Here is a 25288-nt window from a genome sequence, read left to right on the forward strand (position 1 = left end):
GATATACAATTCTGGAATCAAAATCCTATTCAAAATTTAGTTGTACTTTTTTCTGGTTATTTGTTTTTCTAAATGTGATTCTGAGATATTGTGCTCAGTCCAGCAACCCATAAGGCAGTTAACCCGTCGACGAATTTCGTCGAAAATTAGACAACCAACACTTTTGGTATAAGGATTAGTATTCGGTTTGAATAAAATTCACTAATACAGCTTATACGTATCATGAGTTATCTCTTTCAGTAGAATAGATCGACAAACAGACAATATTTAGATGAATTTGGCCTAAAACCAGATAGAAATCTTCAATTTTGGAGGTAGGATAGTATACCAAATTCCAATCACCTATTTTGTTGCCATTTTGAATATCACGTTCACACACACAAATTTCAAAAATAACACATTCGTAAAGTCTAAAATGTGGTGATTCAAGCAAAACTGAGTTGTGAATTTTTAAAGATTACAGCTCATTCGCGTAATAAGGTATTGGCAACACGATTTAAAAAAAAAAAACATCTGAGAGCTGATATGTTAGGATTAGTAAAAATGATGCGTTACACAAACTAACAACGTGTTTTCATTGTTGAATAATATTTCAAAAATAATGAAAGTCTGTCGGCCGCAGTTCGAAAATTTGTGATTTGGCCCCCAAGATCATATGATTTAACACCACTGGATTTCTTTTTATGCAGTTATTTTAAATCAAAGATCTATGCCAACAAACTCACAAGTACATGTGCTTTGAAGGAGTAAATTCAATGCTGCATCAACGAAATTCAGCCGCATTTCTGCACAATGGTCATGGAAAATTTCAACAAAACAGAGCGTATGTGCCAGCAAAGCCGTGGTATCCATTTGCCTTATGTGTTATTCCATACATAACCCTATCCTGTGTACTTTACGATTCAATAAAAATATAACAATTTAAAGAAAAAAATTGTATTTTATTTAATTCAAATCTTGCGTTAACACATTGCTCTATCATGTAACGCTCCATTTTTATTGAATCTAAACTATCAGCTGTTAAATGTTTTTTTTATAAGGTTGCCAACGCTTTATTGCATGAATGGTGGCAAATTCAAATCTTGCCTAAATTTTGCAATGCCCTTTAACTTGCGTAATTTGAGCATAAATCTGGCATTGCCTGCTGCCGGGAACATCTTAGCCCTCGAAGACTGATGTTCGTTACAACGGGGGCACAGCCCTCCTTTCGTCTTTCTCTAAAGTAAACAAAATTGTTTTCGGCGCTGGTAACGATCAAATAAAATTTGATGATTTGAATCGATATTTCTAGCAGTATAAACAAGCTACTATAAGCTGAAATTATACTACAAATATAATATTTTCTGAATAAGCACTGAACTCATATCGATAGCATTTTACTATTAAGTAAGCCTATTAAGTAAACAGCGAGATATCATTAAAAACAACCAACCGATTTGACACAGGATGTAGATTCGCGATCTGGAAGTATTGCTTTATTTCCGATTGCCTATCACAGTTGTCAAAGAAATCGACTTGACGCTCATAGAAGGAAAGGAAAAAATGTTTTAAATGTTCTGAGCTATTTTTGGAGAAGGCATAACTTTTTACTTCAGCAGCAAAATTAGGTCATATCTTTAATAAAGGTTAGATGAAATACATTTAATGCGGGATACATAACTAAACCCATCCATTATAATAACGCGAATGTTACATTAATATGTTAACCCTTTAAGGGGCCCTTTTTTTTCTAGTCATGTTATATTAAAATACTTTTAGGATTGAGAATGAATTTAAAATAAGTGATTCATTTAACTGATTAGATAAGTTTAATTTGATTGATTAAATAATTGTATTAATTAATAATCAAGAAACACCATTTTGTGTCAGATGAGTAACTAAAGCATCTAAGGTTCTGACTTACTGAAATATTTGTCAGAACTTATACCAACCTACAAAACTTCACACGATGATTGATAAATTTGGTGGGAAGCACACTTCCCATGGCCCTAGAAAGGGTTAATCATGATCCGAAGCTGCAATATGGATGAATTTTTCAGATATTTATCAATTAGGATTATGGATTTTTATTTATCAATTAGGATTTAATATACCATTTTTACTTTATCTTATAGGAAGCATATAAAAAGAAGGTAAGTAATAAAAAAAAACAAATTCGACCTCAAGATTTTGTCGATTCTCCATGTTTTGGACCTCTCCGGAATTGGGAGAAGAAAAAAAAAAAACTTTGATTTTCAGAATTATGTTAACCCTTCCCAGGGCCGTGGGAAGTATGCTCCCCACCAAATTTATCAATTTTTGTATGAAATTATGTAGGTTGGCATAAGTTCTGACACATTTTTTTAGTAAGTCAGAAACTTAGATGCTTCATTTCTTCATCTCAGACAATATGTTGTGCCTTGATTTGTTAATTAATTATTAATTAACCAAATTTATTAATGAATCAATTTAAATGTATCTATCTAATAAGCTAAATGAATCCCTTTTCTTATTCTAATTTCAAGCCTAAAAATATTTAAACATAATATGACTAGAAAAAAATGGTCCTTTAAAGGGTTAATTTGCGAAAACGATAGATAAAAAACGGAATAAGCTGTGAATGAAATTTCGTAAGTGGTCTTCATACTATAGTTCAAATCTGCATACAATTCAGACGTCATTAGGAAGTCTGTCTGTCTTTCAGGCTTTGTATATATGACAACCACAACAAGATACATGGATGAAATTTAACATGCAATTTTATCAACAAATTTGTAGAAATGAACTAAATTTTGAATAAAATTCGTCAAAGAACTGACTGTCTGTTGATGTATCTATACATATATATGTAATGATATTTCTTAATATAATTTAAAACTTAATTAATTTCCTAATTTTCATCTTAATTTAACACATATTAACTTCATTCTAAAATGTTCTCCTGTTTCCTGATCCAATTCCTACTTTTTTTGTTTAATTAATTCTACACGCGCTTTATAAAACGGCTGATTTCAGCATTTTCCCAAGCTCCGAGTAAAGGAATAAAAATTCTTTATGCTTACAATAATCTTTCAAAGATACTTAAGATTCCCTTTCATAAATTTACACGTGTCGAAGAAATCCTTATCAGTATCTCATATTAAAATCACTGAAGGGGAAAATTTCTGTCGCTTTTGCCCTTGTGTCGCGATGAAGATTGGCGCATCGCTTAATCATTGTGTGAAAATAATGCCTCCTGTGGTGAAATAAATAGAAGTTTAAAAAATTTTTAAGTTTCTTCTTCTCGTCCACTTATTAGCTAAAACTGTTTATTGTTTAACAACGGATTCTGAAACTTTCTGCGCTTTCGCGCATGTGTTAGGATGAGCTTATTCGTCAAAATAGGGGTGAGAGGAAAGATGAGAGGAGGGGTGTTTACATTTAACAATAAAATAAACTAGGATTACTCACAGACTGAATTAAAATAATACAGTCAGAAAAAAACACGATATTCACATACGAGAAAAAAAATCGAACAAAAAAGTATCTAATAGGGCGAAAATCAAGGTAAAAAAATAACGAAGAATTCCGGAATTGCGCTCGTCTTTCCGCGTCTCTTCCCTTAATGAGATAGAATCGTCGAAAAGTGGTCGTCTCAGAATATTAAAACGAACAGTACATATATATGTGTAAAAGTGATGGCTCAAAAAATGTAACGAGCTAGATAAATGAAATATGTAAGAATCTTATCACAAAAATTTAAATCTATAGAGCAGTTTAGATTGAATCAGTTTAAGATAAGAAATCCAAAATCTATATTGTATTCTCTTCGTTACATAATGAAACTGAATACAAAAGATGTAATACTGAATTAGTGCAAAAGGGAATACTTTAACTGGTTTTTAAAAATCAAATATATAAGAGGAAAATGCTTGTGATTATGTGGAGATAAAATTATCCTCAATCGATGTCTTTTAATGTATAGTTAAAAAGTCATCTAACATCATTTAGTTTCTTTAGTTTCTGCAAACAAATAAAATAAATTTATGCTCACAAGGTATATGTCAAATGTGCCGCCCCAATAAAACTGAGGAATTAACTGCGAATCTTGGAGAAAAAAATCAAATCAATTCCACAACAAATGTGTAAGATACATTTGTCATGTAATCATAAGGTCATTATAAATTATTACATGAGTGGCATCAAGACAGCACATCCAGTTGCGCATTCTATCCAGGAATAGCCTTTATGCTGCTTCAAAATGTCGTATAGTTTAACTAAGGAACAATTTAAGAAAAAGGTCCTTTTAAAATGTAAAGGAAAATTTTACAACAAAAGGGGGTGATAAAAACATCATCGCTTGGAGAGATTAACATTTAGAAAAGAGGATTTATGAAAACCATTTAAAAATAACCTTGAAGGAGGAAAAAAAAAAAGGTAGTAAAAGAAAAGGAACGTCATTGACTTTTTAGGTGTGAAGCGTTTTATAATATTTAAAATGAATAGTCTGAAGATAAAAATTCGAAGTATCTATTTATTGATCAAAATTTCGGATTATGAAAAGCTCTCACGTTAAAAAAAGTTTCGTTTTTTAGACTGATTTTTTTTTTTTCAAACCCGTAAATTTTTACAGTTCTTTTCAATGTTTGTATCTCTTTTTTAGACATCTAGGATTACTTACTGGAAGATTTTCTTAAATAATGAAGACTATCTCCACATTTTTTTTTTCCGAACTTCATTTCTGGAACAGTAGCTTTTAGAGTTCAATAGTTATTTATAAGAAGACTTTCTCAAATTGCACAGCATATTGTCAAAACTTTTGGGGGGGTGTCTTCTTCTCAAATTATTTTCATGAAAGGATGGTTTTTTTTTTTTTTTTTTTACTTCTTAAAGATGAACAAAGAATATTTTTTTAATGAATTTTAATGCATGAAGCATTTTTTTTAAGTATGTTAAACTTAAATAAGGACTAATTTCCAATTCATTTCCACTAGATTTCTTCCCCGTGATCTGGGCGTCCCGGGTTCGAATTCCGGTTCGAGCATGGTTGTTCTTCATCTGTGTTCTATCTGTGAGATGAGTGAATATGCCCCCCTGTAAAACGGGCTTGTGCAAGCGAATGTGTGAGTGTCATCTTCATATGAGCTAGAAGTCAGACTTCTGCCCTCGGGTGCTCAGGGGTCTTTACCCTCAGAAGCTACTGCACCCCCTTTCCGTGGTAACGCGGACACGACATCATCATCATCATTTCCACTAGATTATTTATATAAAATGTAAAATCAGCGGGATTGTAATTTACTTAAATTACTCGCTAAATTCACAACAATAACTCGCTTTGTGTTTAACTTCGTCGTATAGAGAAGAAAATAAGAATAACCATTTTGTAAAAATATTTACTCCTTTTGACTTATTAGGTTAAAAATTTACATGGATAGACGGAAAGAATGAATAGACTGTCAATCCACTGCCAAATTTGGCCTGAAATTTAATATAAATCTATCATTCTCGTGATAAATCCAAATGTTCTAGATTTCATCTATTTAGCTCGTTAAAGTTTAAAGTATTGTTCTTATTCAAATGCGCATTAACTAATTTAGTGTTTCTTGTTAACAGATTTCGATCTCAATTTGATAACATTACTCCACCCCACCCCTTATTATAGTATTCACAGACAAACATAATACCATTTTCGGATTCAGTGAGCTTTAAAAATGGAAATTCATCTCATTTTGGCAGTCGATTTTGTTTTTTATTATTGCATACAAGAAAGAATCAAGGTTAAGCATCAAAGGAAGAAAAACAAAATTCTTTACATTTTACGTTTCTATTTTGCATCTGTCACTTCCAAAAAATCCAAATATAGTTATTGCTTTTGAAATCTTAGAAAATGAACATTTTTTTTACTGAATATTTTTTTTTTTTTAAGTGAAGGTCAATTTCTGAATGTTGAAATGCATTTGTTTCGTTTCAATAATGTAAACAATTTCTAAAACTTCTATTACCGGTAGCCTTGGAAATAATTTTATATGGGAATTTTAGGATGCTAAAAAAAATTCCCTTTTCTTCTATTAAAAGAAAAAAAAATCAGAATCATTTCATTTCCATATGTTTATATAAATATTCTATGTCTACTTTAAAATACAGAGAAAACAAAGACATCAAATCTGAAGATTTGGATTCAAATTATTTTTTAAAGTTTTTCTACTTCCATGGAATTTTACACACACGAGCTTTATAGCTACAGTAAAACACAGTTCATATGTTTCTCATTTTATTTCATCACAGATCTGATTCGTTCATACCATTATAAGAACTTAGTTTTTACAATTTAAAGTTTTGGTTATAACGCCGTTTTCCTTTTTTCTACAAACCCAAATTTTCCCTCACAGTTATTTCTCTTATTAAAGGAACTTTTATGATTCCATCATTTTTCATAATCGATGAATTAATAGAAGACGAATTTTCTAGTACTATACTAATATCTAAATGATGATGAAGAAAGTGAAAAAGTCATTCCACTTTCTTTTAAATTCGCTGTGAGCTCAAAAGACCTCGAACTTATTTTGTTTATTGAAATATTACTGATAAAACGTTCGATGAACTTAATTCGATTTATAATGCTGTTTTTAACACTCGCAGACAATCTATTAGTCAAGATTTTTTTTTTTTAATTTAAGGCTTAACTACATACGCATGAATTGTATATAAGAAATGAATGCAATAAAAGTTTTCTTACTTTTTTAATAAAAGCTTATTTCTACAATTTAATTATTGTTTTCATTACTATGTAGTAATATACCATCTTTAAAAAAAATGTTAATAATTAATTTCAAATGAATGTGTTTTAGAAGAATTAAATTTTCAATAATCGAAGTTGTTTATTAAAATTCTTTTCATTGATATGCTGTTTTGTCAATACTTTCAAAAATAAACGAACGATTTTGAAGAACTTTTTATTTTTATTTTAAGAATCAATGTAATGTGCGATGTTTTAATTTTTTTTTCAAACTTTCATTGCATATTTAATTAGATAAGTCACAAAGATACCCATTGTAGCCGGCCAGTTTGACACGCTTTGTTTGTAAATTCTTAAAGCTCCTTTAACGAAAGAGAACGAATATCTCAAAGTCAGAACACAGTCTAACAAAAACATGTTCATATTTAAAAAAATATTAACCATAATTTTAAAATTACTTCAAATATATATATGATGAGATTTACACAAAAATAGTTTACTTACGGTTTTTCTACCCTGACGATTAACACCATTTTGAAAGTTTATTCCAGAAACCTACAAAAGAAATAAGAATAATAACAATCATAAAGAATTATAGAAACAGAAAACTTTCCTAACCACAAAGAAAAGAAGCACAGCTGGTGCTGCTGCCGCCTTATCGTATATGGACAAAAGGATAATAAATCTTCGATATAAAAAGATACAATTACTTTCACATCACTAAATAAGTTAGATAAAAATAGAAATTTGAAAGAAAAAGAAGAAACTTATTCTTCTTAAATTATCGCCGCCGATTAGAGACACGTCAAATATGCCATCTCATCAGCAACTTATCTTAAATAAGTTATCGTTATGTCCGGTTTATCTTTAATGAGTTATCATCATTGCTTGTTAAGTTCAACAGCTTCTCGACACTTTCAAGAGTCTCTGTAGGAGATTCACCCTTTTCTCTGACGCATTTGGGTCAAGTTCAAATGGAATGGGAGAGACAATGCAGAGCAGCAAAAAAATACAGAAAAAGAAAAGAAGAAATCGACCTCCACATTTTGTTTTGTTTTATTTTAAGAAGACTTCATCTTTAGTTACTGAAAAGTGAATGTAGCAAATCATTTACAATATATTTAGTTTCTGACCTCAAGCACAAATGACACATGGAAACAGATATTGCCATCGTCGGGTCAGATTACAGTTTCGGTTAATAGACAGGCCAGAGAGGGCATGCCCGAATAAATGTGGGGGCAAGGCAAAACTGATAGGGGGAGCGGGTAAAAAATTTAGTAAAAAATTTCTTACTAAATAACAGTTTGTTTTATTTCGCTGTTTATTACATTGCATAAATAGGTGTAAAAATTTTCAAGTAATACGTGAAAAAGATAACTTAAAAATAATTTAATTATTTACCATTTCAATCACAAAAATGATTGCTTTGTAAACTTATAAATTATAATCTGATATGTGAATTAATAGAATAAATTATTTCTTTATTTCACAGTAAATTTAATAATATATCATTATTACATTTTTTTCTTTATCTGACTTGGATTTCATGGATACAATATCTGAGGAGATAAATCGTTTTTGACTAATGCTGGATCTCAAATAATTTTTATCACTATTATTTTCAATTTAGTAGTGAAATTCAAAGCACTCCACAACTAGTATTAGAGGATGTAAAATGCTCCCAAAAAATCACGTGATAATTTTCAAATGCATATATTTTGATTAAGATTTTTAAAAAATAAGAAGAATTTTTTTCTTTTCCTTCCACCCCTCCCCCCTTCTTTTTGTAAAATCAATCAATGACGTTCTCGAACTGTTCATAACAACATAAGGTTGCATTTTATTCCAAATAACCTGGAAGTATTTATACATCCGCATAAAGATAGTACTGAGAATCAAAACCATTAAAAAATAAATACAACAAAACAATTCAATCAAATTGCGGAAAAAATTATTAAAGATAAACTATTAATAATTCAAATTGAAAAAAAAAGAAAAATTAATTACTCGACGTTATCGATTAGCTGTTTAGTTCAACATGAAAATTTGATAAACTCTGATGAGTTAACTCACTCTCTAACTAGTTTCTTTAACACTGGGTTAGTCAATAATCAAATACAGTTTACGATTAATGTCTTAATAAATATTCTTTACAAAACAATTGAGTCTAAAATCGAGCAAACGACTTTTCAGGCTTTTTGATTTTCCATAAATAACGCAATCAGTTAAACTTCTAGAATCATCAGATAAGAAAAGCCACTGAGAAGATGAAAACAAACTAATAATCTATGGATATCAATATTTACGTAGTGCTATCTTTTTTCTCAAGGATATATGCTACAGATATTTAAGAAATAATACTTTCACAAATAAAAATGCATGGATAAATAAAATTCTTCATCACTGAGAAAAAGGGAAAAAGAATCACCATTGAAAACTATTAACTGAATAAAAAACGCTTCTAAATTTTGTAGAATAAAAGACTATATGAACAAAATTCAATCATTATGGAAACAATCGTTCATCGTTCTAAAGAAACTGCTGCACTGCATTGCTTTTAATAGGAATATAACACTTGAGGGAGCTACTTATAATTCGATGCTGGACATGCACTCATGTACTTTAATAAGTAAGGATTATTTCAATAAAAACTACTTTTTTCTACGAAATTTCGAAAGAAAAAAAAAGCAATCAATGGATCTTAATGTCTTTAATAGCACAATTTAGATTTTGAGATTTAAAAAATTAACAAATAGAATTTGATGCTACTTTTTAAAAATTGGCAACTAGTTGATTTTGGTTCTAAAAACTCGTAACTATGGAATATGTAATTAAAATTTCACAAAATTTTAAAAAAAATAGAGAATGAGTTAAATAAATATTTCTATTTAAGTAAAATCAGTAGTTAAGTATATGATTTTAAAAATCTATTAAAATAATAAGAAATGCGTTTGAAATACAAATGCAAAACGTCAAAATAGTGATTTCTTTTATATGTTAAAATGATATTAATATTTTCATTCAATAAATTTTCCCAATTTATTATCAATCGAAAAAAAAATCAAAAGAAAATCGAAAGAAATCAAAGAATTTTTTTTCATACTGTTTAGTTTTTTACTAACTGCACACCTTTATAACTTAACTATTTCAACAGAAATCGTCAATTATTCATAATCCAACATTTAAACATTCTTTACTGTAAAAAAATTACTATTCTTTCTATTATATGTTGTAATACCGAAAATTAATTAAAAATTGAAAATTACAAATGTAGTTGAAGAGTGTTTTTACTGATTTACACAACAAAAATTAATTCACTTTGTAACATACTGTTTGAAACTGAATACAATATTGCCAATTTAATTTGACTTAATAATATAAATTTCAGAGCAGAAACTTATATACACTTCTTTCCAAACTCATCTGATAGAACAAAAAAATTAAATAAATAAATAAATCAGAACAAAAATTCCATATTAATCTATCATTCGAAAAACTATTCTTTTAAAACAAAACTGCAAACAAAAAATAATTTATTTCAAATTAACTATTTATGGAATAATAAAGTAAAATTAAAATTTATTTAGAAAACATGCATTTTTACTATACAGTCGATAAAATAAGTAATGCAGCTACTATCGTTCTTACATTAAGTTACTGTATTCATTAAAAACAGATTTATAAATATATATTGCAATCAAATACTTTATTAATAACAACACAAAATCTGAATCTTCACTTAATCAAATGTTTACAAATACTACATTAAAATGTGATTATTAATTCATCACATGCATATACTGAAAACTATCGCAACCCTTCTAGTGAACGTACACCACAGAAGTACAATGTAAACATTGTGAAAACATAGTGTATAGGTGCAAACGGTAGCGGCATAAAATCTGACAGACGATTATATTCCGTAAAAATGAATACATCAGGTGAAAAAAAGAGCTTTTACTGCATTATTTGGTTCAACGGCTGGAATTCGACCGCACATATGTTAATCAAAACAAACCGGCTATCATAGAATGTAAACATAGTCTAAACAATATATTTCAATGAATCACATTTACTGCATTCTCACAAAGTTAAATTTGTGAAATTAAAATAAGTGGATCTTTATAAAATCTAGAAAATACTTTCTTTTCTACACATACATTTAAATAAATGATGAACTTTGATTATTTCTTAATATGATACATTCAATTCTTAATTTCACAAAATACTATTCCTTACCTTAAGTTTGAAAGCAAAAAGAGCAATTAATCGTCAATTTCCAGCATTGACGATTTTACAGTTGGTTGAAATATCGTTTTTCAGACAAAAAATGTAAAATTTAGACGCAGCATTATATTTACGTCCGACATGGAATTTTTTCCATTTAAAAGGATGGGTTATTTGGTAAAAAGTACTAACATTGACCGATAGATGGCAGCTCACTTCCGGTGCGTGATATCAGTTGATCACTGCAGCGGCCACGTTAGAGGAGTGGCTTCTTTTGTTGTTATTTATTTTCTTTTTTACGACAAAAATAGAGGCAACTGCCTATCCTTCCATCCCATCCCCCCCCCCTTCAGAACCCGTACAGGTCAGGAATTCTGACAGTCATCGCTGAAATGTCGCAACTCAACTGGATGCGAAATTAAATTGAATTTGCAGAATAAATTTGTGAATGGTTTTTAAACATTTATATCTTAAACAGTTTCTTAATAATTTTTAAATTAATTTATTATAAATCAATTAAATCACATGCGCAATTTATAATAATAATGAAATAAAGAGAAAGAAATAAAGCAACTTATAAGAACTGCTTCCAAAGAAAATTTTCAATATCAAAATAAAGAAGATTCTCATTTTTTAATTAATTTTTTTTTCTATTCATAAGCAAATGTTTAGAGAAATAATCATTAAAAAATTTAAATAAAAATTTGTCTTGTTAAATATCATGTACCAGATTTTAATTTAAAAAAAACGATATTTATTTTAAAAGTGACAAAATTAAATATCTTATGCAAAATGTGTATCCTTATTAATAACTATTAAATGTATATAAAGTTCATACAACTGCAATAAATCAAAAATAATATTAATACATGTATCAAGTAACATTTTTATCTTATTTTTAAATTTTATTTAAAAAGATAGCATGAATTTCGGGAAATGCATAGATGTTCAAAATTCTAATATAATGGAAAGAGGGAATTGTGGCCATTATAGCCACGGAGACTGAATATAAGTACACTGATTTCAATTTCGAATATTAAATATGGAGACAGGGAGCTAGAAAAAAAAATCTCCCAAAGTCCATTAATTTTTCTGCCTCACAAATTGCACAAACGAATAAAGTTATAAATCTTAATGCTTTGTCTCCTAAAATAAATTTTCTTGTTATGTATTTTGTATTTTCTCTCTCTCTTTCTCTCTCTCTCTCTCTTTTTTTTTTTTTTTTTACTTTGAAAGTGGTGAAATTTTTTTCACGACTTCATTTCCGTCAGAAATTTCTGTCTCGATTTTAAAGTTTATATAAAAAGAAGAAAATGGAGCATAAAATCTTCGTAGCTAGAAAGAAATTCCATTCTAAACAATGTTTAATTTTTTTTTATGTAATCCGTGAAGTCGATTTTCTTTAGTACTTTTGACTACAACGATTTTTTCGAAACTTGCAAGCAAATATATCCTTTGAAAATATTGAAATCTTCATTTTTCTTTAATTTGCTCCCCATAATTTAAGTAGTTCTGCCCTAAAACAATCTCCTAAGACTTGTAAACAAATTGTAAGTATGCAAAAACTAGGTGTTCTGTTTCAAGTTGCATTTGCAAATCATAAAATGGAAACAACTGGATTAAAAATAGTAAACTTCAAATTGTTATAAGGATCTTTGGATTTTTTATTCCCCCAAGTAAATAATTACTTTAAAAAATCCTACTTGTCAAGAAAGTCAAAGTTTATTAATGGCATCAACATCATAATAGACTTTATAAATAACTTTCAAAGCAGTACATTTTCAAATTACAATGAGCTAGTAATATACAGGGTGTTTATTTAGTCCCGGACCCATTTTGAGGCTTAATAACTCATAAAATAATAAAGATAGATTAAAATTAATAAACGGTTAAATAGACTCAAAAAGTTTCATGACCCTTGTCAATGAACTTCCACGTGTGCCCCCTTCGTCGCACGGAGAATATCAAGTCGATAGTCAATTTCACTCTAGGTAGCGGCAAGCATGTCGGCATCCACAGAGCCTATTGCGGTTGTAATTCTGACTTTTAGGTTATCAATGTTCGACACTCTCCTCCTGAAAACGTTGGAGGATCTTTTTGGTAAATTCTGAAATTTCTCTGTGCTTGCACGATCGATTTCGTTTCTATGAACCACCATAAAATCTGTGCTGTCTCTTGTGGTGTATGCATTCTCATTAATATCCGCTCGAATAAAACATCACATACAAAAGTACTACATAGAACAAACACATCAAAAGTAAACATAACATAGCAATAGTTGCCAAAAACAAAAGAGAGAAAAATGCAATTAATAAGCAGACGATATTTAGAAAAGTACAGATATTTAGACTGGAAAATGAAATTATCTGAAATTAACCACACGCGCAGACGATATTTACAAAAGTAAAAATATTCAAACCTGAAAAGGAAAATATATGAGTTATTCCATCGATAAATGCCATAAGTTTGTTTATATCTTCATTATTTTATGAGTTATTAAACATCAAAATGGGTCCGAGACTTTATAAACACCCTGTATTTTCTACAATAGCTCGAAGTATATGAACATTAATTTTTTTGATATACCTGCGAAGGTTTTTGAACTTTGATAAATTTTTGATATTGTGACTATGAGCAGTGTTTTTGAGGCAACATCAGTTTGTACCTCTCTCAAGAGATAAATATGAAACAATAGAATCGTCTGCAAAATGCTTCTCTCATAACTATCTCCCTTATGTATAAATGTGACGTAGAGCTCTATTCGTAAAACTCGAGCAAAAAAAGATGTCTCGATCTTTAACCGCGGATGCTACATATTTTACTTTCTCGTATATATAGTATAGAGAAAGTATAATAATTGTCAAAAAAATTCGATCTCGACGAAATTTTGACGAATTTCCACATATCAGACCTCCTTGAATTCGAAAAACACATTTTTGAAAATGTCTGTCTGTCTGTCTGGGACAAAGATAACTTAAGAAAGTCTTGAGGTAGACGCTTGAAATTCGGTATACGGTCTTTACAACAAATTTGCAGAATTATGCCAGATTTTTAGTAAAATCTGTAATGAGGAAGTCCAGTTGTTCGAATATAGGTTAACACGATAACTACAAAACGAAGAAACCTAGATAGATAAGATTTGGTACACAGATTTGACATCTAAAATGTAGACACCTGTCAAACTTCGAGTCAAATTCATCGAAGGGTTGACTGTGTGTCGGTCTGTATTTTCAGAAATATGTAAACTCAATAATTCACGAATGCAGTGATTTAAATATATCAAATTTGATATGAAATTTTGTAACTACACGTGTAGTTTTGTGTCAAATAATTGTTCAGTCGGTTGAGAAAAACGTATCTAAAACACAAATTCGATTTTTGGATGCTATTAATGCATGCCAGGTATTAATCGCAAAATAACTTACTAAGGATCACAAGATAGATTCAGTAAAATTACTAAATTCATGCCAAAAGTTAATATTTCGTAACTTCGGCCGGACAAGTTTATAAGAGACTATACGGAAAAGTTTTGGGGGAACCATTTCCGCTGGTTTCTTTATATATTTTTTTCTAGTGAATACCATTATGGGCCATATGATAGGTATTGCCCTTAGAAGCTTCTCAAAAAAGAACGACCCAATTTTGGCAGTAAAACTATTCTAGACAGTGACGGTGGATATATGCAATGGGATTTATTGAACATAATTTAAATGTTTTCTGTCTAAAATTTTCATTTACGTATTGTGTTCCTTATGAATCCTATCATATAAATTATAAGGTTTGATAACAACTACAGAATACATATCCATTTTCCGGTATCTGTTGTTGAACAAATTATTATTCTTTTAGAAAGAATATTTTTGCATGCTTTCTGGAAAACTACCCGTTTTCTTAAGCTTCAAACTATAGCTTGCAGAGCATCTTAAATTCTTACAACTAAAATAATACTCCAAGCAATTTATTAATGTTTATTCTTTCAATATAACAGCGTATCTTGCAAACATTGCCAGATTCCAGAAGGTTTACAATTGATCATCAGCTGTTATACAAAAAATAAACTAAATAATATTCACAAAATATGTTTATCAAAGAAAAAATCGTTTGCTTTTACTTTTTAATAATATTTTAACAAAATAAAAATTATAGCAGTTGTAAAATGTCTGAAAAGGTATCGTTTGCTAAATGTCTATTAACAGATTTAGATTATGATATTTACAGAACAAATATTCTGTGTTCTCTTTATCACATTCTCAAGTTTGCTAATTTTAAATTCAATAGATTTTATTTTATTAGAGTAAAAAATAAAAAATTTAATTGTGTATATCATTATTTTTATTTTTGTAAAACATAAAATTGATCTGTGCTTTAACATATAAAAGTGACTTAAGTGAAAATCTAAGCACTACAATTAATGTCTTATAAAGCATATATTATTATTATCTTTTCACGGCAGTTTTTATTTATTTATTTCATGGATTAATACTGCTTGTAAATAATTCGAGCATTTTCTAAGAACTATTATTTTCACTTTAGAAAAAAAAAACATTTAATCATAATGTAAGAAATATCAATCAATTTTGTTTTCTCCCAAAATACTAAAAGAAATTATTAACCATTAGAACAACTAACTCTAGAGTTCAAGACCATGTATGATTGAAACTAGTTTAAATTCGAATTCGATAAACAACATCAATCTGCTTTCCAGTCATTCATTAATACTGACATCCGTTGTATTTTCGTTAATAGCCATTTATCAAAAATAACATTGGATCATTGTTTTGAACAACCGAAAAGGTTCAGTGAACCGAACACAAAACTAAAGACGAATCTTAAAAGAATGACGCATTTAGAAGCTTGTATTTGTATTTGCTCTCACAAACGGACGCCGTTATGCAGACGGGAACTAATTGTGATTTAAGAACAGAAAATTCTGCATTAGAAAGCAGTGCATAAAGCAATTTAACGAATTAATTGGGGCAGTTGCGATTCGTTCAGCAGGAAGTAGGCTTATGTTGAATTAATTATTCATGTGAGATTACAAATTTTACTGCCATGATTTGCGTGAGCAACTTACAATATCTGATTTCTGAAGTTGGTTCCCACTTGTATAATTCAAATAATCCATATAGCATTACTGTCTCCAAAATGGGAACATATAAAGTTAGATTTAAATTTAAAAAGGAAAAGTTAATTTATTGCTTGAAGAGGCATTAAAGATATGTTTTAATGCTATGATATTTAAATAGAATGGTTACATTAGACAAAAGGGCAAACACTAAAAGAAAAAAAAGAGTGAAGGGAATTTTACTAAAGAGACACTTAATACTGGCAGCTGTAAAATAAAAATTAATTAGTTAATAAAAACCAATCTTAAGGTAATTAATTAATTAATAAAAATCAATAAGTAATTTTAAGCTCACAATGCATCTTGTAGCCATTTGGCTACAAGTTTTTATTCCTATTTATAAGCTTCTCATGACTATATCAAAGGGCAGCGATGAGTATTTTGAAATCCTTTTTCAATTCCTACTATTAGTTCACACTTTTCCTATATATACAGTGGCTCAAAAAATTGAGAGTACACCTTACGTTTACTTGATAAATGCGACTTTCAATATAAATAACACATTAACGGGAAGTGCAAACTTGTTTTTATTTTTACACATAACAAATGGTTTAATTTAGAGTAAAAATAAAGAAAAATCAACGAAAAACTTCTAAATTGAAAATTTTCAGAAGCATTTTAAATAAACATACGCAGAATTTTGCCTCAAAAAATTGAGAATACACCAATGAAATTTTTGCAATATCACGCATAAAAATAAAGTGTCACTATTAAATTGCATGTCTCTTGGCTCTTATAATGGTCTCTAAACGTCATGGTACCGATTCGACCCATTTTTGGTGGTATCTGAAGATATTTTACCCCATTCTTCTTGCACCACTTGTTTTAAATGGGTTTTGTTTATAATTTTGTTTTTTTGAACCACTTTTTCGAGTATTCCCCTCGAATATTCAATGGCATTGATGTCAGGGTACTGTGGTGGTGTGTGTAACTGTTGTTTACAACGAAAAAGACATCATATTTTGACGTTACGTGCATTCTGTTTGAGGTCGTTGTCCTGCTGGAAAATGGAATTTCCAACTAAACCCAAATTTTTAACACTTTCCTTTAGATTGCTGCTACCATATGGTTCATCCAACTTGTTGCAGAAACTTTTCAAATCATAGGCAGAAGTGTTAGTGCTGAAACTGTGCTAAATGCCATTAAACAAGCTGGATATAAAAGTAGCATTGTTAGAGAGAAACCGTTCACCAGCTTGCAATTCAGAAAAAGCATTTGAAGTTTGCAAAAACTCATCAATTGAAGACCAATAACCTTTGGAAGAAATCTATATTTAGTAATGAAAGAAACCTCAACATTTTTGGCAGTGACAACCATCTTACTGCATGGAGAAAGCCTAATACTGCTTTGTGTCCAAAAAATTTACGTCCTACAGTTAAACATGATGGTGACTCCGTGATGATTTGAGGTTACATGGCTTCATTCGGGGTAGGAAATTTAATTTTTATAGATGGCATTATAAATGATACGGTTTACTTGAATATACTTCGCAGCAATCTAAAGGAAAGTGCTAAAAATTTGGGTTTAAAAGGAAATTTCATTTTCCAGTAAGACAACGACCCCAAACAGAATACACGTAACTTCAAAATATGGTGTCTTTTTCATTGTAAATACCAGTTACACACACCACCACAGTACCCCGACACCAATGCCATTGAATATTCGTGGGCCATACCCAAAAAAAGGGGTTCAAAGACACAAAATTAGAAACAAAACCCATTTAAAACAAGTGGTGCAAGAAGAATGGGGTAAAATATCTTCAAATACCACCAAAAATGGGTCGAATCGGTACCATGACGTTTAGAGACCATTATAAGAGCTAAAAGACATACAATTTAATAGTGACACTTTATTTTTATGCGTGATATTGCAAAAATTTCATTGGTGTATTCTCAATTTTTTGAGGCAAAATTCTGCGTATGTTTATTTAAAATGCTTCTGAAAATTTTCAATTTAGAAATTTTTTGTTGATTTTTCTTTATTTTTACTCTAAATTAAACCACTTGTTATGTGTAAAAATAGAATCATGTTTGCACTTCCCGGTAATGTGTTATTTATATTGAAAGTCGGATTTATGAAGTAAAAGTAAGGTGTACTCTCAATTTTTTGAGCCACTGTATATATTTATATATTCTGTTCAAATTTTCAATCGTTAATAAAATACTTTTTATTCATCCACTCAAGTTTCAAATACATTTTTTTAATTTGTAGTGGATGATACTCGATGTTAATACAGTTTTTTCAAATATAAATTCATTAATTATTAAATTTAATTAATTTTTAATACTTTAAATAGAGTTTCAGAAGGTTGTAATGTAAATTGAAATCAACCGGCAATAAGTAGCTCAATCGGTAAAATGCAAGAATTTCAGTATTTTTTACGTGAAGGTGAAGAATGCAAGTTCAATTCTTACGAAAGTAGAAATTGATTTTAAATTTTTTTTATATAAATTACTTGTTTTAAATGCGTTTTGATAAACATTTGCAGTAAAGACAGATTTATGGCAACTAAAATTAGATTTAAACAGGAAACTTATAAAAATATCAAGATGGCTGTTATATGAATAATTCGGCCATTAAATATGTTATTATTATTATTTGCATTGTAAAAAATATATTGGCAAAAGGACATTTATTTTTATTGCAGAATTGTTTTAATTTGACTTATGTCACTGAGATATTGTTTGATTCATAATGTAGCTAATTGGTATATTTTAATTGTTTTATTAAAATTTCGTCAGAAAAATTAACTAAAAATGTTTCTTAGTAATTTTCCTAAATCATAAGCAGTTAATCAATCGCACGTGTATTTTTTTTAATTAAAAAAATATAAAGTTTCGCATTCTAGGGTTAAATAGCTTTTTAAGTAAGAAAACACAAATAAATGTTTAGTTAAGAAAAAATAAGGTACGTAGGAAGTTACTTTTATTTCACACCAAAAAATAATTTCGCCAAGTTTAGATAATCCCGCCAAATGATAATTACCCGCCACAAAACAGTTTTAACATAGTTTTTCACATTGTTAAATCATCTAAAATTATATAGTACTTTAATGTTGTGTATCTGCATGGTTAAACTTTATTGTAAAATATCATTTATTCTAACAAAATGTATAGTTTTTACTTTTTTCATATACGTAGTATACAGAAAATATAATAATCATCAGAAAATTCGAATTCGATATTGTGATGAATATCCATGTTTTAGATCTCTCTGAATTCAAAAAACACATTTTTGGAAAATGCCTCTCTGTCTGTCTGTGACGAAGACAATTCAAAAGTCCTTTCTTTTAGTTAGACATATGAAATTTGGAACTGTCTTTATACTGATTTTGCTGATTTCTATTAAATTTTGAGTAAAATCCGTTGTGAGGATGTCCATCTCTCCGTCTGTTCGAATATAAGTTAACACGATAATTACAAAATGGAGAGAGCTAAATGGATAAAATTCAACACACACATTTACAATCTACAGTGTAGACATCTGTCAAATTTTGAGTCAAATCCAATGAGGGAGTGTCCATCTGTCGATTTGTACTTTCAGAAACATCTAAACACAATAACACAAAAACACAGTAAGTTAAATATATTAAATTTTTTATGGTATTTTATAACTACAAGTGTAGCTTTTTAACAAATTTTTGTTTCTATCTATTGAGAACAACGCATCTGAAACACAAATTCGAATTTCGGATTCCATTAATCACCCGCCAGGGATTAATCGCCAAATTACTCGCCAAGGTGACACGATATACTCACTAAAAATGCTAAATTCACGTCAAAGGTTAATATTTCGTTACTATTTTACGCCAATGCTATGCAAAGCATTCCCGGAATAACATCTTAATTGCGAGAAATATTTTAAAGGACTACTCTCACTGATTCAGTTTACAATTTGATATACTCTTTAAACACCACGAAATATAATTTGCTGTTATTATTTAAAATGTATTTTGATTTTTATTTGCTTTTTCACTTGTCCGTCTTTTTAAAACAAAGTTTCATAAACGTCTTATGCCCATACTTTTTCAATTTGTAAAGTCGTTTCTGGACATGAACTTTGAGAATTGTATAAGACAAGATAGAATCCATTAAATTAAAAAAAAAAAAAAAAGAAATTGAATTTAAAACTAATATAAAAATTTCAGTATTCAAATATTAAAATTTAATGTTTAATCATTTTTAGAATTTGAAATTAAAAACTGAAGAATCTAGAGTTTAAGTTGCTTTATTAAGCACTTGCCGCTTTTGGCGACGAGTTGATTGGCCGGGATTAGCAATACAATTAAATATTTTGTGTAACTTGTTCTCTTAATAGATTCTTCAGTAAAATATTTTTAAGTTTGAAATTCTGATAGGTATGTAGCTTATTTTATTTTAGAAGTTTTCCACCGTTCTGCTCATTGTGTTATATATTTTTCTAATTTTTCTGTCTGTCAAAATTTGAAGTTTAAATTCTAATGGAAGCGATTAAACTTCAAAAGCCTTTTTTGCTTAAATTAAACATATTTCTAAAAAAATATGAGTAACAATAAAAAACAGAGTTATACAGCATTGAGATCTTATATGCACTGCAAAAAATTTTTTAAAGCTTATGCACTATCTGAAGGAACTATTCAATAACAATTTCTCTGATTGATCATAAAATTAAGTTTTTAGTTTTACTTTCAAAAGGATTTAAATGCCGTAAATAATAACAATTTATTTTTCTCAGTAAATAAATGCATTTCTAAAAAAATTATAATCTAAATTTTAAGCAGTCCTTTGGTCCAAAGGAATCAATAATATTCAATGAAATATTCTTCACACTTCACTTGCTAAATAAATAAAAACATTTCTTAATTTCTGACCAAATCTGACCAAGTTATGAAGCTTTGAATATCACTATTTTAGGTCAATCAGCAATTTCATAATTTTATGTTAATCAGCAGAGTAGGAAATGCGTGTTCTGATTGGCGTATCTTCTTTGAGACGGTCAATGGAGTGCTCTAACATCGCTCGTTTTTTCAATAAAATAATAATATTCAAATTTTTATAATTTACTCAGTTTTAGTTGAATAGAGTAAGCCTTTCTCTTTATTAAAAATGTTAGTGTCTCAAAAATATTTTACTAAACATGACCCACAAGACATAGGATCTGTCTAAAAATATTAAATTTGTAATTAATCGAATAATATTGGCATTCATTCAAATCGGCTAAAAAATGTTTAGTAAAATAATATTCTTCATTCCATGTAGAACATTATTCCTATTAAATGTATATGTCTAATACTAACTGTTTAGAAATAAAGTGTTCCGACCCGATTAAAATGAAAATCCTGTTTAACCGAGTTTGCTTTAAATAGTAGAGAATTATTGAAATAATAACATAGATATTTTAAAAACTCACAAAATTTTTTGCTGTTATCCTTCTTGAAATTATAATGATTAAGTCATTTCTCATAGACACGTGCTAAAAATTATATTTTTTTTTTTTCTATATTTAGTATACTGTAAGAGTTAACTTAAATCTTTTAATTTAAATTTTTGTCAACGGATGGCAACACATTAGTAAAAGTTATTTTTTCTTATGCACATTTAACATGCTCGTGCAGGTTAAATTTTATTGCTGTGAAATAAATTGTTGGAAAGTATGCTTAACATATTTTTTAAAAAAAATTGATTGAAAATGGAAACTTAATTGATATGTTAATAAATTGTCATCATAGAAAAGAAAATTGAATTTTAAATAATTGAATAAGTGAATTTTGAATAATAATAATTGAATTTTAAAATGGTGTGCCAAAATATTTTTTGGACTGCAATATTTTTGAAAGCTTAATTTTGCTTACTTTTTAATTAATTAAAATTTTCTTAAAATTAAAAAAAACACTTCGATTTATACTTCTACCCTCTAGAGTAAATAAATGCTGAGTTTCGTAGTTCTAAGTTTAGTTTGTAGAAAAAAAACAAACTTCTTCTTTATTATAATAAAGTTAACGATAATTTCTTTAATTCGTTAACTTATTTCTCTAAATTAATTAAAATATCGATAATTAGATCATTGAAACCATTTTAATTAATTTGTTCATTTAACGTAAACTAATAATTAAACTGAATGAAAATATAAAGAATAATTTTATAATTATTTGTTGAAATTGTCACCTAAAATGCAACTTTTCTTCTGCCTGTTCTAACTATCAAATGCTGAACGATTAGAAATAATACAATTTCTAGCTTAATAATTATGCACGTGTTTCATATGCATATAAAATCGTCAACAAAAAGGATTATTCATTAACTATTTTAGTTTTAAACCAGTTTGTTCTTAATAATTTTTCAAAAAAACTTGAGTGGTCTTCCAAAACTTTCTCGCGTACACTCTAATAAACCTGTCTTGCCAGAGAAAGTCTTACATTGCATTGGCGAACAATAGTTGCGAAATATTAACTTTTGGCGTGAATTCAGCATTCTTACTTAATCTATCGTGTCATGCTTGGCTAGTTATTTGGCGATTAATCCCTGGCATGCGTTTAATAGTATCCAAAAATCAAATTTTTGTTTTATACACGTTTTTCTCTAATGGTTAAAATAAAAAATTGACACAAAACTGCACTTTTGTAGTCACAAAATCCGGTTGTTTGATATATTTAAATCATTAAATATCATAATACTAATAAATTAAATCATTAAGTCATTAAATAAGTTTGATATATTTAAGTCATTTTTACGGAATCGATTGTGCTATGCTTGGCGTGTTATTTGGTGATTAGTACCTGGCATGTGTTAATAGTATCCAAAAATCAAATTTTTGTTTTATACACGTTTTTCTCAATCGATTGAAACAAAAATTTAACACGAAACTGCACTTGTGATCATAAAATGCTATGTAAAATTTGATATATTTAAGTAAGTTTTTCAAATATCATATTACGCGTTTCTGAAAGTATAGGCGATAGACAGTCAACTTGCAATTGGATTTGGCTCAAAATTTGTTATTTATCTTAGGTATCCAAATTTTATCTATCTAGCTCTCTCCGTTTTGTAGTTATAGTGTTAACTTTTAATAAGATAGCCAGGCAGACAGACTTATTTAGAACAAATTTTCCTCTCAATTTGCTAGAAATCTGTAAATTTCGTATAAAGATCATATACCAAATTTCAACCGTTTAACTCAAAACGTTTTTCATTTATCTTTGTCACAGACAGACGGACATTTTCCAAGAATGAGTTTTTCGAACTCATGGACTTGGTCAAAATGTCGAGGTAGAATTTTTTTTGACAAATAGTATACTTTTTCAATACTACATATGCGAGAAAGTAAAAAGCAATATCAACTGATTTTTGGAAAGCTCACAATATTTACGAATAATATCTTGCCATATTTAAACAGATTTCTGACCATTATCGAAAGAAAATCTTAAGAAATTTCGAGCGATATCAAGAAGAAAATTAGATTTGTTAAAGAGTGAGAATAAGAATTAAAGTATGAATCGCCATTTAGCATGCTCAAATATTTTCTTAAAAATGTTCTGACAATGAACAACGAGCGATAATAATAACTAAATAATATCTAATAAATAAGAATTATTCTCACAGAAGTAACATTTTTTTTTCCTGCGTTCTAAATTTTATTCTTTATTATATTATACTTTTTATATATTTTTGCTCTTTTAAATAAATAGAAATGCTTTTATTATTCATCATGCTAGTTTAAATTATATCGTTTGTCGATATTGTTTTATTTTTCCTGGAAAAAAATCTGAGTTAAAGAACAAACAACATTATTGATTTCAATTGTGGTCTAAATGCGTATTAACTTGCCATTTGTCATAATATAGCGAAATAAAAAAAAAAGAAAGGGAAAGAAAAGATTAATAATTGGAAAATAAATAATAATAATTGGAAAATGCTTTGATTGTCCGTCGAGATAGTCTAAATTTTTTCGTCTGTCATTATTAATTGTTTTATTTTTCCCGAAAAAAAATACTGAGTTAAAAAAATAAACAACTTTGCTATTTCAATTGTGGTCTAAACACGTATTAACTTGCCATTTGTCATAATATAGCAAAATAAAAAAAAAGGGAAAGAAAAGATTAAAAAAAGGGCATAAACGTTTCGTTCTTTTTTTATAAGTAACCCAAAACCACCATTACAAAGACTTTACTTATTTTTTCCCCCGCCATTTATCCATAAAGCCTTTTATGTATCCTTCCGCCATCTGACCGTGAAATGCTTTCTATTAAATGCCGCTCAGCATTCATCTCAAAGAAATGAACTTCAAAAGGAGGGGAAATGGAGAAAAAGAAAAGAATTCAACAAAATCTGTGTCAAGATCATGTTGGGCAATCAAATGCGAATCAATTTCTCTATCAATCGTCTTTTCATTCGCCTCTTCCGCGATTCTATGGAATACTGTCACTTTCTCGGCTCGTATGTCACTGGATTTCTGTGCTAAGCCGCTTGTGATGACATGCCATTTGAAATGTCACAGTTGGATTGTCACAATATGTATGAGATAAACCGAGGCGGGAATTTTTTTAGAGTAATATATTCGGACTTCTGCTTTCGTATTCCTTGCTTCAAATAGGGATTGTATATTTCATTTACCTTTTCCTATCACTTTTTTAAAAACTTTTACATAGCTTTCATAATGGAATTATTGAAATACATTATGCTGTCAATTATCTGCATTGATTCTGCCAGGTCAAATTAAAAATGAATTGTCCGTAGTAAAAGGAACAGTAATTTATTTTTCCCAAGCGTTGCCTCAAATCAAAAATTTTGATAAAATTTATTATTAGTATAAACAATTAATTTATAATTCTTAAAATATGTATATGATATCACAATATTTAACTTTCCTAATAAGTGAAAAAAACATGAAAATATTTATATAACTTTTATAGTGGAAATAAATGAAATACATTATACTGTCAATTATCTGGATTGATTCTCTCCAGCCTGATTAAAAATTAACTATCCATAGTAAAACGAAGTGTGATTTACTTTAGTCATGGGTTCTAATCAAAAATTTTGATACAATTCATTATTATTATAAGTAATTAATTTATAATTCAAAATGACATAATAGAATTTATCTTAAAACTTTACTTATTTTTAATCTTAACTATCTCTTTCTGTAATTAAATTTAAAACGTGCATCACAATATAAGACAAACAAAATAGTGATTTTTATTAAAAAGTTAGAAAAAATATGAAGTTTTTTGGTTCTAAAAGAATGTTTTTAATAGTATGGGTAAG

General features: G+C 28.7%; 1 protein-coding gene across 1 annotated transcript in view; it reads right to left on the reverse strand.

Annotated features, from left to right (window-relative positions):
* The window catches only part of LOC129984032 (UDP-N-acetylhexosamine pyrophosphorylase-like), an 89909-nt gene extending 78829 nt beyond the window's left edge, over window positions 1-11080 (reverse strand). Inside the window, exons 1-2 of the mRNA XM_056093787.1 lie at window positions 10934-11080; window positions 7199-7249 (exon numbers count right to left, since the gene is read on the reverse strand). Of these exons, the coding sequence (XP_055949762.1) occupies window positions 7199-7227 (29 nt within the window). The 5' untranslated portion in view covers window positions 7228-7249; window positions 10934-11080. The remainder of the gene's footprint in view (window positions 1-7198; window positions 7250-10933) is intronic.
* Between the last annotated feature and the right edge of the window lie 14208 nt (window positions 11081-25288).

The sequence above is a fragment of the Argiope bruennichi genome, chromosome 9 (assembly GCF_947563725.1).
Source record: "Argiope bruennichi chromosome 9, qqArgBrue1.1, whole genome shotgun sequence".
Taxonomy (NCBI): domain Eukaryota; kingdom Metazoa; phylum Arthropoda; class Arachnida; order Araneae; family Araneidae; genus Argiope; species Argiope bruennichi.